Source organism: Heterocephalus glaber, unplaced genomic scaffold, assembly GCF_053883595.1.
Source record: "Heterocephalus glaber isolate CG9 unplaced genomic scaffold, H.glaber_assembly_v1.0 deba00001531, whole genome shotgun sequence".
Classification (NCBI taxonomy): Eukaryota; Metazoa; Chordata; class Mammalia; order Rodentia; family Bathyergidae; genus Heterocephalus; species Heterocephalus glaber.
In genome coordinates this window covers 2,140,271-2,154,010 of record NW_028258329.1, presented here as the reverse complement: position 1 = coordinate 2,154,010, position 13,740 = coordinate 2,140,271, and the positions used below count along the sequence as shown (strand labels likewise).

Genomic DNA, 13,740 nt, shown 5'->3' with positions numbered 1-13,740 from the left:
TCATTGGTACATTTTAGGTATACAATGTAATGACATTCATCATTGGAAATTTGCACCTTTACATAGTCTCTCTTGGTTCTTATTTTTCACCCTTGCCCAGCCCTCCCTTCAACCCCTCCAGTCCTCCCTATTTACAAAGATTTTGTTCCTATTTTTCCATTTTCTCATATTAATCCCATTCCCTTCTATCCTTTCCCCTAGCCCTCCCACTTCCTTCCCCTTTGGCCCTTTTCTTCCTATTTCACATTACCTATTATACATTTAGTCCTTATTTACACTTTCAGTTTCTCACACCAGAGAAACTATCCGTAATTTATTCATGTGTGTCCTATTTATTTCACTTAAGAGTATCGCCTCAATGTGCATCCACTTAGCTATAAATGTCTCTAATTTCTCATTTTTTATGGCTGAGTAGTACTCCATTTTATTAAAAAACCACATTTTCTTTATCCAGACTCCAGTTGATGGGCATTTGGGCTGTTTCTGAGTTTTAGCTATCACAAGCTGTGCTGCTATGAACATGGGTGCACATATATCACTGTGGTATGATCCTTTTAATTCTTTGGGGAAGATCCCCAGCAGTGGAATAGCGGTGTCAAATGGGACTTCCAGTCGTAGTTCTTTGAGATATCTCCATACTGATTTCCACAGTGGTTGCATCAGTCTACACTCCCACCAGCAGTGGAGCAGGGTTCCTCTTTCCCCACAGCCCCGCCAGCATTTGTTATTGGTTGATTTCATGATAGCAGCCATTCTTTCTGGAGTGAAGTGGAATCTCAGCGTTGTTTTCATTTGCATGTCTCGAAAGACCACTGATGTTGAACATTTTTTCATGTGTTTATTTGCCATTTCTACTTCTTTGTCTGAGAAATGTCTGTTCATTTCAGATGCCCATTTTTGGATTGGGTCTTTGAATTTGGGAGGTCTGATCTTTTTAAGTTCTTTATAGATTCGAGATAGTAGACCTTTGTCTGAGGAAGAGCAGGTGAAGATATTTTCCCACATTGTGGGTTGTCTCTTCACACTGCTGGTGGTTTCTCTTGCTGTGCAGAAGCCTTTTAATAAGAAGAGATCCCACTTGTTGACTGTTTGTGCTAGTTCACGGGCAACTGAGGTTTTGTTCATAAAATCTTTTCCTACACTGATGTCTTCAAGGGTTCTACCTAACCTCTGTTCCAACTGGTTCAGAGTTTCTATTTTAATATTTAGATCTTTAATCCATTTTGATTTTAGTTTAGTGCATGGTGAGAGATACAGGTCTAGTTTTAATCTTTGGCAAGTTGAAGCCCAATTTTTCCAGCACCATTTATTAAAGAGGCTATCTTTCCTCCAGTGAGGGTGTTTGGCTCCTCTATCAAAGATGAGATGGCTGAGTGTGTCTGGCATTGTTTCTGCATCTTCTAATCTGTTCCACTGGTCCTCAAGTCTGTTTCTTTGCCAGTACCATGCTGTTTGTATCACAGTAGCTTTGTAGTAGAGTTGCAGGTTGGGGATTGTGATACCCCCTGCCATGTCTCTGTTACCTAGAATTGCTTTTGCCATTCTGGGTCTCTTCTTGCTCCAAATGAATTTTTGGATTGTTTTCTCAAGGTCCATGAAGTATGCTGCTGGGATCTCAATTGGAATTGCATTAAATCTATATAGCAGTTTTGGAAGTATGGCCATTTTCACTATATTAATCCTTCCTACCCAGGAGCAGGAGATGTCTGTCCATTTTCTGATATCATCTTCAATCTCTCTTTTCAGAGTGCCATAGTTTTCAGAGAAGAGGTCTTTGATTTCTTTGGTTAAGCTGATTCCTAGGTATTTCAGTTTTTTGGATGCTATTGTGAAAGGAATTATTTGCCCTATGTCTCTCTCAGTGAGTCTGTCATTGGTGTAGAGGAAAGCTATTAATTTTTGTGTGTTGACCTTGTAACCAGCTACTTGCCAGAATTTGGTTATTAAGTCTAGAAGACTTTTGGTGGAGTTCTTGGGGTCTTCTATATAGAGTATCATGTCATCTGCAAATAATGACAATTTGACTTCTTCATTACCTATCTTTATTCCTTTTATTTCTTTCTCTTGTCTAATTGCCATGGCTAATGTTTCCAGAACTATATTGAACAAGAGTGGTGATAGTGGACATCCTTGTCTTGTTCCTGATTTGAGTGTGAAGGATTTCAGTTTTTGACCATTTAGTATGATATTGGCTGTTGTTTTTTCATAGATGGCTTCTATCAGTTTGAGGTAGAGACCATCTATTCCAATTTTTTGTAGGGTTTTTATCATAAATGCCTGTTGGATTTTGTCAAATGCTTTTTCTGCATGTATGGAGATAATCATATGGTTTTTGTCCTTGGCTCTATTGATATAGTGTATTACATTGATTGATTTTCATATATTGAACCATCCCTGCATCCCTGGGATGAATCCCACTTGATCAGGGTGTATGATCTTCTTGATGATCTTCTGCATTCTGTTTGCCAGTATCTTAGTAAGGATTTTTGCATCTATGTTCATTAGTGAGATTGGCCTATAGTTCTCTTTATGGGTTGGGTCTTTCTCTGCTTTGGGGATCAAGGTGATGCTTGCTTCCAGGAAGGAATTTGGGAGTATTGCTTCCCTTTCAATTTCATTGAAGAGTTTAAACAGTAGTGGCAGCAGTTCCTCTCTAAATGTCTTGTAGAATTCAGCAGTGAAGCCATCAGGGCCCGGGCTTTTCTTAGTTGATAAGTTTTTAATTACCTTTTCAATTTCATTGGTTGATATTGGGTTGTTCAGAATTTTTAGGTCTTCTTCGTTCAACTTTGGTAATTCATATGTATCTAGGAATCTGTCCATTTCTTCTGTGTTGTCCATCTTATTGGCGTATAGGTTCTGGAAGTAGGTATTGATGATTCTCTGGATTTCTGCTGGGTCTGTTGTAATTTCACCCTTTTCATTCCTAATTGCATGGATTTGGGCCTTTTCTTTCCTTTTTCTGACAAGGTTGGCTAAAGGTTTGTCAATTTTGTTGATTCTTTCGAAGAACCAACTCCTGGCTTCATTGATTTTTTGTATCATTCTCTTAGTCTCCATTGCATTGATTTCTCCTCTGATCTTTATAATTTCCTCCCTTGTATGAGCTTTGGGGTTGTCCTGCTCTTCTTTTTCTAGAAGCTTGAGGTTCAGCATCAGGTTGTTTAATTGGGCTCATTCTGTTTTCCTAATATGCGTATTCACTGCTGTGAATTTCCCTCATAAGACAGCTTTCATTGTGTCCCATAGATTCCGGTATGTTGTATTGTCATTGTCATTTAATTGAAGGAACTGTCTGATTTCTTCTTTAATATCCTCTGTGACCCATTGGTTATTCAGAAATGTGTTGTTCAATTTCCACATGTTTATGAAATTTTTTGAGTTTCTTTTGCTATGGATCTCCAATTTCATCACACTATGGTCTGATAATATACAGGGGATAACTTCAATTCCTTTGCACTTACTTAAACATGTTCTATGTGTGAGTATGTGGTCTATTTTGGAGAATGACCCATGTGCAGCTGAGAAGAATGTGTATTCTGATTTTGTGGGGTGGAAGACTCTGTAAACATCTGTTAAGTTCATTTGTTCAAGAGTTCGATTGAGTTCTAGTATTTCATTACTTATTTTTTGTCTAGTTCATCTATCTGTTTGTGACAGTGGGGTGTTGAGGTCCCCCACTACAATTGTATTAGTGCATATATGACTTTTCATGTCTGTTAGCATTTGTTTTATATAGTTGTGTGCACTAGTGTTTGGTGCATAGATATTTATGATTGTCATCTCTTCCTCTTGGATTCTTCCCTTTACAAGGATATAGTGTCCTTCTTTGTCTCTCTTAATCAGTGTTGGTTTGAAATCTACTTGATCTGCAAAGAGGATAGCTACTCCTGCTTTTTTTCGGGTTCCTGTCACATGGAGTATCATTTTCTACCCTTTAACTTGCAGTCTGTGAGTTTGATTTTGAATTAAGTGTGTTTCTTGTATGCAGCATATTGTTGGATTTTGCTTCTTGACCCATTCTGTCAGTCTATTTCTTTTGATTGGTGAATTGAGACCATTAACATTGATGGTTATAACTGAAATGTATTGACTTGTCATTGCCATGACTTTTTCTTTTTGTTGGGTGCTCCCCATTTACATTTAAATTCTTGTCATGCCAGATGGGTTCATTATGCTTTGCTTCCTGGGGTTGTGATCCTCAATGTCTGTTCCAAGGATATTGTGTAAAATTCTTTGGAGTGCTGGTTTGGTATTCACGAAGTTCCTAAGGTGCTCTTTGTCATGAAAGTATCTTATTTCTCCATCAATTTTGAAAGATAGTTTTGGAGGGTACATCAATCTGGGTTGGAGGCTGTTTTCTTTTAGGGCGTGGAATATGTCACTCCAAGCTCTTCTTGCCTTGATGGTTTGTGTTGAGAAGTCTGCTGTGATTCTGATGGTCTTTCCTTTGTATGTGATTTGTTTCTTTTCTCTGACTGCTTGGAGAACTTTGTTCTTCTGTTGTGTTTCTGGAATCTTAACAATTATATGCCTGTGTGTAGATTTTTTTTGATCAAGGCTATTTGGAGTCCTATATGCTTCACTTATCTGTATGTCAAGCTGTTTTCCCCTGCTTGGGAAGTTTTCTGCCATTATTTCTGTGGAGAGATTTTTTTTATGTCATCTCCACTCTCTGCTGTTTCTTCATTGAGCCCAATCAGTCTTATGTTATTCTTCTTTGCATCATCTAGGAGCTGCTGGATTGCTTTCTCATGTTCCCTTATAATTTGGAAGCAGTTTTTCTTTTCCTGGTCACTAATTGCAATCTTATCATCTATATCTGAAATTCTGTCCTCACATTGGCTCATTCTGCTGTGTAGACTTTCAGTGGAGTTTTTCATGTCCTGGAAATCTATTTGCATCTGTTTTATGGATTCCATTTGTTTCTTATGTTGGGATCCCATCATGTTCCTCAGCTTCTCTCTAGATTTATTAATCATGTCTTGCACTAGGGGCACAATTTCTCCTGTTATCTGAGAAATTATTTCTGATTTCATTTTTTCCAGATCCCCTTTTGTTGCCAGTTCAGTGGGTCCAGGTTGTTGAGTATCAGAGTGTTCCATCTCATTTCCTTTTGGGGTTGCTGTAGGTGATCTGGAAGTCTGGTTTTGAGACTTATTTACATGTTTTCTCATTTCGACTGGCACAGGGGTCTGTTAGCACCTGCACAGATTACCTCCTCTGAGCTGGGAGAGGTGGGACAGGGGCCGGGAGCAGCGGTAGGGATGGTGACCCAAAAGCCCTTTCCTGTGGGCTGGGAGCAGCGGGAGGGATGGTGCCCGGGAAGCCCCTTCCTCTGGACCAGGAGCAGTGGGATGGCGGCTCAGAAGCCCCTACCTCTGGGCCAGGAGCAGCAGGACTCAGTATCTTCATCCCACAATTTTCTGTATACTGTTGAAATTGATTTTCACATTTTTATCTCTTACTTTCAAAATATTGGTCTCTGAACACCATTACCAGATGCTTTTCATTTTATTTATCAGCAGGCAGTTTTTCATAAAGACTTTATAAAGTAATTAAAACTCTGGAGTCCCTCATGAGAGAAAATATTTGTGCCACTAAGTGCATAGGATGGTTAAGATGATTATTGAGTGCATGAAAAAAATTTAAGGTGGAATTAAGTGAGGAAATGAGATAAGAAAGGATGTACTAGGACTTGTGTAGAGATCACTGTATAATAAGTACTATAGAATCACATTTTGACTTTTCTTAAGAATTTCATGATTTGTTTTTATGATATTTTGCTGCAGGTTAAAGTTTGGATCGAGTCAGAGTGCTGCATTAGGGAAATGAGGTGACCTATGGCTGTGATGTCTTTGAAATTGTTCCTGCATGTTCTAGGGTTAGCGCACCTCCAAGGCTGGTGGGTTCATGATATTGCAGGCTGACAGGAAAATATTTGTGATAGATATTTTACCCTGTGAATGTCCCTACTTTATTCAAAGAATTCTCATTAGTATTTTTTAGCATTTTACAATTTACTTTTGAAGTCTCTTAAATTCTTTTGGAGAATCCCTGATCTCTGCTTCTTTTGACTTTTTGTGTTACTTGAAGTTAAGCTTTTTGTTAAATTCAAGTAAGCTAAACATTGAATACTTTTATCTGACACATGCAAAATATCATGTGTACTCATATTTTTGCTGTGATCATACTAGCTCATAATTTTGCTACTTCAATTTTTAAAATTTCAGTGGATTAAAAGGATTTTTTCAAAATTTAAACCATGTTCTTTAACTTTGTTATAATAATGGAAGGTAATAGTTTTCATGCTATATGCATGAGCCTTCCCTTATTCAGCTCCCTAACAAAATGTCTCCTGCACATTTACTGCTCTTCAGTCACAGTGCAGTAGAGAAGGCTGCACAAAATAAGCCTGGCTTTGGAGGCCCCTCTTTGTCGGGAGGGTGCTTGTGTGGATCGATGAAGAGAACAATTCCCTGAGAACGCTGAGGGACTGATTTTAGATGTCAATCTGAGGTCCAGATGAGTGGCCCCCTGACAAGACAAATAAGGGTCTCCACGCCTGGCTTTAGTTGGTGTGCTGCTTTAATGACAGTGCAATAGCAGGAGGAGAATGTGTTTTCCTTCTCTCAGAACAGGTCATTGGTTTCTGTCTGTTGCACCTTTAATGTGCGTGCTCAGTGACCCAAGCCTTGCTTCATTGTGTACACTTTGAACAGAATTGCAGATAGATTCTTGTATGTAGGACACAGTTCCTTGAGTAGACAATGAGTAAATAGCCACTGAATTGAGAAGTATCAAGCATTTGTTGGTAGTCATATTGGTGTTGGGCTAAAGAAAAGAACCCTACATGTCTGTGTGAAATATCGAAAATGGGACCAATTTTTATGCTTCGTTATTTTATATTGTAGAATTTTCTGAGACTATTTCTTTTCTGTCTTGTTTCCTTGAGGTGGAGGAGGCCTGCCATGAGACCCCCATGTCAGAAAGCAAAGGTGCGTAGCAAGGGCAGCTTCCCTGGAAGTTCATACACTCTGTGTCCTGGCCCCCATCTTCAGAGCTTGTGTATGTTCTTCCAGAGGTGTTTTGGACAAGACATTTGGAAGGGTATAAAGATTTTAACTGATAAAGAACTGTGTGTGAAGTACTTGATGCTTGTGAAAGATAAGCGTGATTTTCATCTTGCTGGTTTCACAAATGACATTAGTTTGCATTAGTCAAGTGGAATGATAATGGAATTTCATATATGGAATCATTATTTGTTAAGGTAGAAACATATAACAGAAAGAAAACCCTTTTGTATTTTAGTTAAAATAATTATTTAGATTTTTGTTTCCTGGAACATTGAAAGGTATGTAGCATTTTTGGAATAGGTAAAAACTTTTTATATTGACAAACCTGCCACCAATTTTTTCTAATAATAACTTTTGAGTGTTCATGTTATTTTTTCACATGAAACTATGTATTTCAGTATGTGTATTCATTTCTCTAGAATCAAGTAAGGTGATTGAAAAGAGCTAGATACCAATAAGGAAACATGATGAAGAGTAAGAAGTATAGGCTGTTGGAGGAAAGAGCCCTCCTACATAGACATGCAAGCTAGAGAGTCCATCTGTAGAAACATTCTTTAGGGTCAGCACGAACAGGAAGAGCACTGGAATGTGATCTTGTCTATTATAAGTCTTTACTTTGCACATTTGTCTATATGTGTTAGTTTCTAAATAATTTTCTGTACAGTGGCTGCTCTTAGAGGAAGTAAATTGATATGCAGTCTTTCCACTGTGAATCACAAGTATTAAAATGTGCAACCGAATGCATTTATGTTTTTATAAAAAGGACTTTCTAGAAATGGAAGGTGAACTGTGATACCATCTCTCTTCCTTTGCGTTTCTATTTCCCTGCATTGTGCACCCCACACAATAGAGGAAGAGGAAGAAATGAGCCTCAGTGATGTTTGGAGGGAACACAACTGTGTTTGCCAGTGACATGATGGTCTGTTTCAAAATCCCAAAACATCTATATGAACATTCAGAATGAAAAAGCTGAGTTTAGTAGGTTTAGGTGATGAAGTTAATAAATGAAAACAATCAATCATAGTGTTATATAATAAGAATGAAAAATTAGACTTTGAGTAAATAATTCTTTAGCATTTTATTGATGTGATCACAAATTTATGTGATGCTCTGTGCTAATCCAGTATATTTACACAGTGTATGATGGTCAGGTCATGGGAGTGAGCATTTCCATTTCCTTGTGGAGGCTTTGAAAAGAGGATGATCTGAAGATGCTATGGAGATTGCTAGAACGTAAGGAGGGTGACAGGGAGGGGCTAATGGGGTTCAGGTAACAGCTGCACAAATGTGTTCAGGAAGAGACAGCAAGCAACTGTGGGGTGATGCCAGTTCATGGGTACCTGTCATACTTTATGAATATTTCATGAATATGGTATCCGCACTTGTGGCTTGGGGTTCTCCTGCTTGTGGCCGTTGCTGGTCTTCTCCATTAGGTTTTCCTCTTAGAGGAACAGGTTTGAAGTCTCCCTGTGGGAAGTACACTCCCCCCGTTCCCTGTTCCTTGTTCGGAGGATGCAGGTCCACTGTCCATCAGTGTGCAGTCCCTCTGTGGGAGGTGCTGTTGCCCAAGGACATGGGGCCCTGACTGCAGTGCACACAGATGATGGAGTTATGCTGCGAAGGGCCCTTGCTGTGCTGCTGTGCCTGGAAGGGGCCCAGCATGAGTCTGGCCAAGAGCAGCACTCCACAGATGTTGGCCAGAGAGAGGCAGACACACGCCCAGTGAAGCACACACCTCAGTCATCCTGTGCACACATGGAAGGAACACATTCATGCACATGGAGGATCCCGAGGTATCTGATGAGGCACAGAAGATTACAGAGTGAGGGTGCAGGGTGGGGGTCAGGACTGGAGAAATGGGTGCTGGGCCCTGCCTCACATGTGGCTTTTCCCGTCTCCATCACTCAGGGCCAGTCGCTGTGGTAGGCACGCCGTCAGCTGGGTGTTTCCGGTTCCTGGGCCCTGGAGCACCCTATGAGGGCTGCAAGCCTGTGTCCCCCCGATGAGCTCCAGGCCTGTGGAGTGCGCAGGATGGTAAGCATTTCCTGCCGCAGCCTGTGGGTGTCCTTGTGAAGACCTGTGGAACCCCCAGGACTCTGTCCTCGCTGGCCAGAAATGGCCCATGGGGATTTACTCCTTGGAATGGACAGTGTTCCTGGGTGATCAGCATTGCCTTGGGTCTCCCAGGGCCTTCGGGGTCCTCTAGGTGGAGGGCGTGTCCAGTCCCCTTGGACTGGCAGGCAGCTGAGGCACCTCTGCACATGCTTGGATCGATGATGATACCCCAAAATCATTCCTTGGAAAAGCTGAACAAAATGAGTGAGAACTTCAAACCGTCGTTCTCATCGTGACTGAGGTCCGGCATGTAGCCTCATGCAGAGACTGTAGGAGAAGGAGTCCACGTCCTGTGCTCACTTCCTCAGACCATGGAGGGATGCACACCAGGGATCCTCTTGTAGCCTGCATCCTTAGGAACCTGTTCTCAGTGGGGTGGGTCCAGCTAGGCCAGTCATGGGTTGAATGAATTCCCACTGCTCGTGGCCCATATAGGGGAGGGGAAGTTGGGGAAAACTTGATGAGTGTGTCCGTCCCCGTCTTTGCTTATTGGTACCTGTCCTGCATGGAGGGTGTGAGGAGTGCCCTGATGCGTGGAGCCGTTGGGTCCCGCATATCAGCTACACTCTGTGTGGCCAGGCTGTTGAGTAGGGGCAGGTTTGAGGCATAGCGGTCACATGCTCATAGTCGCTCTGGTATTGCACTGTGTGTGTGTGTGTGTGTGTGTGTGTGTGTGTGTGTGTGTGTTGGAGGCAGTAGAGGCCCATTGTGTCAGGCTTTGTTGGTGATGAAATTCTCCTTAGAGGTGCTATGAAGAAGGGCGTTTGGTGCGGGTGAGACAAGGGCTTGGGAATCAATTTTCAGCCTCTTGCTGTGGTGGGCAGCCCTGTGGGAGCTGCATGGCACTGCCGAGTCCCCTGGGGATCCTGTCGAGCAGCTGGGGTCCCATGCTGCAGAGGAAGGGAGATGTGTCCATCTTGGCAAAAGTCGGCTCTGTGCTACTGCCCTCTGACCAGTGTCCTTGGCACAGATTTCTGCATCACTGGCTTGGGGTTGTCCTGCTTGTGGCCATTGTTTGTCTTCCATGTCACATTTTCCCTTTTGAGGGTTCAAGTCTCCTTCTGAGGGGACACTTCTCCCAATTTCCCCCCACTCACTGCAGTGCTTCAGAGGTGGTGTATGCCCATGTAGTCAGGCTGGGTGCTTCTGGCAGTGGTGCCCTTTGACCAGGCATGCGGCCCACTGATGAGTGTGCCAGAGGGTTGGATTGGCATACCCTTGTTCTGGGCCCTTGGTGTGCCGCTATGCTGTGGCAGGGGCGGGTCTGGGTTTGGGGGTCAGTGATGACCTGTGGATGGCCAAGGGATTCTTTCCCCAGGGGCTTAGCCAGAGGCAGCAGGCACACACACCATCAAGCCACACACAGTCAAGTGCAGCCACATCCATCCTCTGAGCACCAGGAAGGAAATAGAATTTATACTGGGGGAGGTGTCTCAGGTATCGCAGGAAGGACAAGTAGATGATAGCCTGAGATCCCAGGCCAGGGCAGCGTGGACTGGGGAGATGGGTGCCTTTTCCTCACCTCACATGTGGCTTTTTCCATGTGCACTATTCAGGGTGAGTTGCTGTGGCACACATGCCTCTGCTGGCTGGGCCTGCCTTCTGGACCCCAGAGGAGCCTTGGAGGGCTGCCAGCCTTGTGTCCTCATGACCAGCTCCGGGCTTGTGGATGTTCAGGACAGTAAGTGTTACCTTTGCAACCTGTAGACATCTTGCTAAAGACCTTGTTGAGCCCTGAGGAGCTCTGTCCTGGTAGGCTGCAAACGGCCCATATCCTGTGTGGTCCTGGGGCACAGTGGCATGACATTGGGCCTTGCAAGGCCTTTGGGGTCCTCTAGGTGGAGGGCGTGTCCAGTTTCCCTTGGACTGGCAGGCAGCTGAGGCATCTCTGCACGTGCTTGGATCAATGATGATACCCCAAAAAACATTCCTTGGAAAAGCTGAACAAAATGAGTGAGAACTGCAAACCGTCGTTCTCATCGTGACTGAGGTCCAGCATGTAGCCTCATGCAGAGACTGTAGGAGAAGGAGTCTGTGTCCTGTGCTCACATCCTCAGAGCATACAGGGATTCATCACTTGGCAACCTCCTGTCTCCAGAGCCTGAGGAAAATGCGTTCAGTTGGCAGAGACCAGCTAGTGAGACCTGGTTTGAATGGATCTTGATCTGTTTGTTGTTCATGGAGCTGAGGGAATGCTTAGCAGTCCTTGCTAAGTTTCTCCCAAGGACCCTTTGGGCTTTAGTAGTGCCCATTGTTCCAGTGACAGAATACTGAATATCCACCCGTGTTCACAGAGGAATTTCTCAGTTGACTTGTGGATTCTGCACCTACAGTGTCCTTCTGTATTCTACCCTCAGGCAAAGCTGATATAAGAAGCTTACTTGACCTTGGCAGGTGCTGCTCAACATGCCAGAGAAACAGACACACTGAATCCTGCACAAAGCTGTGGTTATTAGAGCAAGAGGGGGGCATCATCAGTGAAGGCCCTGTCCACAGTCAACAGACTCACAGAGAGAAAGATCAGTTGCTTATAGGTTGGTCTTTGACATTGCCTAGGGGAATAAGGAACTGTTTCAGAACACAGTGGGGAGCAGTCCATGTCCATCAGCCAGAGGTGTTTCACGCCCAAAGGGAGGCTTGTGGGCACACAAAGAATTAGTAAATTTTCCCCACTCATCCCAGGGGAGCCACCACCGGAGTCAGAGTGAGCATTCCTGTTGCACATGCACCATCAACCTACTCCCTGTCCATCAGAGACAGGGGAAGAACCACCCCAAGTGGTTGACTGGAGCTCCACACAGTATTTCCATGACACTTGCTGTCAGATCCCCTGGCCACATGGCCCAAGCCAAGGCTTCTCAGATTTCCCAACATCAGGGCTGTCTGTGTGCCCCCACCCGTCAAAGGTGAACCCAGAAGCAAATGCTTCTTCCTACTCAGGACCAGCACTAGAGAGTGGCCTCCTGCATCTAGTCACCACTTCCTATTCACATAGTCCATCAGCCTTCTAGGCCCTGTCCACAATGCGCTAACTCAGATGGCCTTCTCCTCAAGGGCTGGTTGTGCCCTCTTCTAGCAGAATGAGGACCTGACTCTGAGCAGAGTCGGGGCTTGCCGGGACCCACCAGGGCATTTAGTACACCACCAAACAGGAGCTCCAGGAAAACTCACTAAGTCTTCAGCACCTATTGCTTCCACAAAACTCACCTCATGTGAGCACCTTAGGGATCGCTTCAACTCCAGACTTGCTGGGCTCACCTAAAGCACATGAGGACAGGGGACTGACCTCTCATGACCCCTTGGTGGCCAAAGGAATATGAGCATCTCACAATGCAGCCCCGCTTCTGCAGTTCCTGTGGGAGGCAATGTGCCAGACCTCAGTCATGGTGAGAGGGACAGTTTGCAGTTCTCACTCATCCTGTTCAGCTCAAAGAAGTGTAACTGACGTGTCATCATCCATCCATGGACTCTTAAAAATGTGACAAGCATCTGCCAGTTAAACTATGAGACAGTGGAGGCCCTGGAGGATCCCAAGTCTCACCATCAATCCCCATAAATATAGTCCATGTGAGGTAGGAACCCCCATAGGCCTGTGCAGACCCAGGTCCTGGTGACACCACAAGGTCCTAAGGGCAACATCTACACCTTGCACTAAAAAATGCTTACAGTCCTCAACCATCAACATCAATAGAGCTCATTTCCAGCACACAAGACTTGGAGCAACTCCCTAGCACCACCGTGTCCAAGGAACCAGATGTACACAGCTGACGGTTATCCATCCATGCCAACTCTCAGAGTAGTAGACATGTAAAACGCCATGCATGAGGGGGAGAAGGACACTGGAACACGGTAGGTGCAGATTCCAAGCATCAGCTGAGAAATACCCTGTGAATATAGGTGGATGTTGACGTATTCTGGCAGTGGAACAGTGCTCTTTGCTGTAATGAAGCATGTACCGTTAATGAACACTCCTCCTGTATGTGTATGTTTGTCTATACTATATGAGGACCAACTGTTGGACATATATCTTACATAATAAGTAAGAGGGCAGTTAGCTGAATTGAATTGCTGCTGTCAGCTTTGTACCTGTCTGCTTTTCTGAAGCATGCCTGTATTTCTTCTACATTCCTCAGGTGGTACTGCCATGTGATGGATTCCAGAGGACTACCAGGAAGACTTCTTTATCCTAAGATACAATGAGAGGTCAGCATACCCCAGGGCGAATGTGAAAAGGCTTCTTTTGGTTGATGGTGGATGGCTGATGATGGTAAACAGCTCCTTGAGCAAACATACTTTTGGAAAGCTGAACAAAGAGTGAAAAAACTATACTGTCATTCTCATTGAACTGAGGTCCAGCACACTTCTCCAACAGGGACTAGAAAGATGAGGGATTGGAATGAGACAGCTGGCAATTACTCCCATTGAGAGCAGTGCTCAGCTGGGCCAGGAGTAGGATACAGCCCTTCTTAGGTGAAGGGCCATCACCTAACGGTGCTTCGGACTCTCAGGTGCAACATGTAGCTGGTTTGCGTGGCCTCTTCCCTGTTTG

At 43.9% G+C, this 13,740-nt stretch overlaps 1 protein-coding gene, 4 non-coding genes and 1 pseudogene across 45 annotated transcripts in view; 5 read left to right on the top strand and 1 right to left on the bottom strand.

Annotated features, from left to right (window-relative positions):
• The window catches only part of LOC101706409 (uncharacterized), a 156,318-nt gene that overhangs the window by 124,448 nt on the left and 18,130 nt on the right, over positions 1–13,740 (top strand). For 23 of the 41 annotated variants that reach the window (XM_087188223.1, XM_087188213.1, XM_087188228.1 and 20 more), the window contains 4 exons: positions 6,956–8,869; positions 8,985–9,110; positions 10,748–10,872; positions 13,325–13,394. In XM_087188223.1, the coding sequence (XP_087044349.1) occupies positions 6,956–7,220 (265 nt within the window). In that variant the 3' untranslated portion in view covers positions 7,221–8,869; positions 8,985–9,110; positions 10,748–10,872; positions 13,325–13,394. Of the gene's footprint in view, positions 1–5,792; positions 5,837–6,955; positions 8,870–8,984; positions 9,111–9,156; positions 9,567–10,747; positions 10,873–13,324; positions 13,395–13,740 lie in introns of those variants that run through there. The other 18 variants (XR_015441633.1, XR_015441632.1, XR_015441634.1 and 15 more) reach the window with 6 other exon arrangements.
• LOC147824817 (small nucleolar RNA SNORD109A) lies at positions 6,457–6,523 on the top strand. The gene has a single exon (XR_015441877.1). It is a non-coding gene; the product is annotated as a small nucleolar RNA SNORD109A (small nucleolar RNA).
• On the top strand, positions 9,344–9,436 carry LOC147824816 (small nucleolar RNA SNORD116). Its single transcript, XR_015441848.1, has one exon. It is a non-coding gene; the product is annotated as a small nucleolar RNA SNORD116 (small nucleolar RNA).
• LOC147824815 (small nucleolar RNA SNORD116) lies at positions 11,092–11,185 on the top strand. The gene has a single exon (XR_015441847.1). It is a non-coding gene; the product is annotated as a small nucleolar RNA SNORD116 (small nucleolar RNA).
• LOC147824814 (small nucleolar RNA SNORD116) lies at positions 12,564–12,653 on the bottom strand. Its single transcript, XR_015441864.1, has one exon. It is a non-coding gene; the product is annotated as a small nucleolar RNA SNORD116 (small nucleolar RNA).
• LOC147824813 (small nucleolar RNA SNORD116) lies at positions 13,444–13,545 on the top strand (annotated as a pseudogene).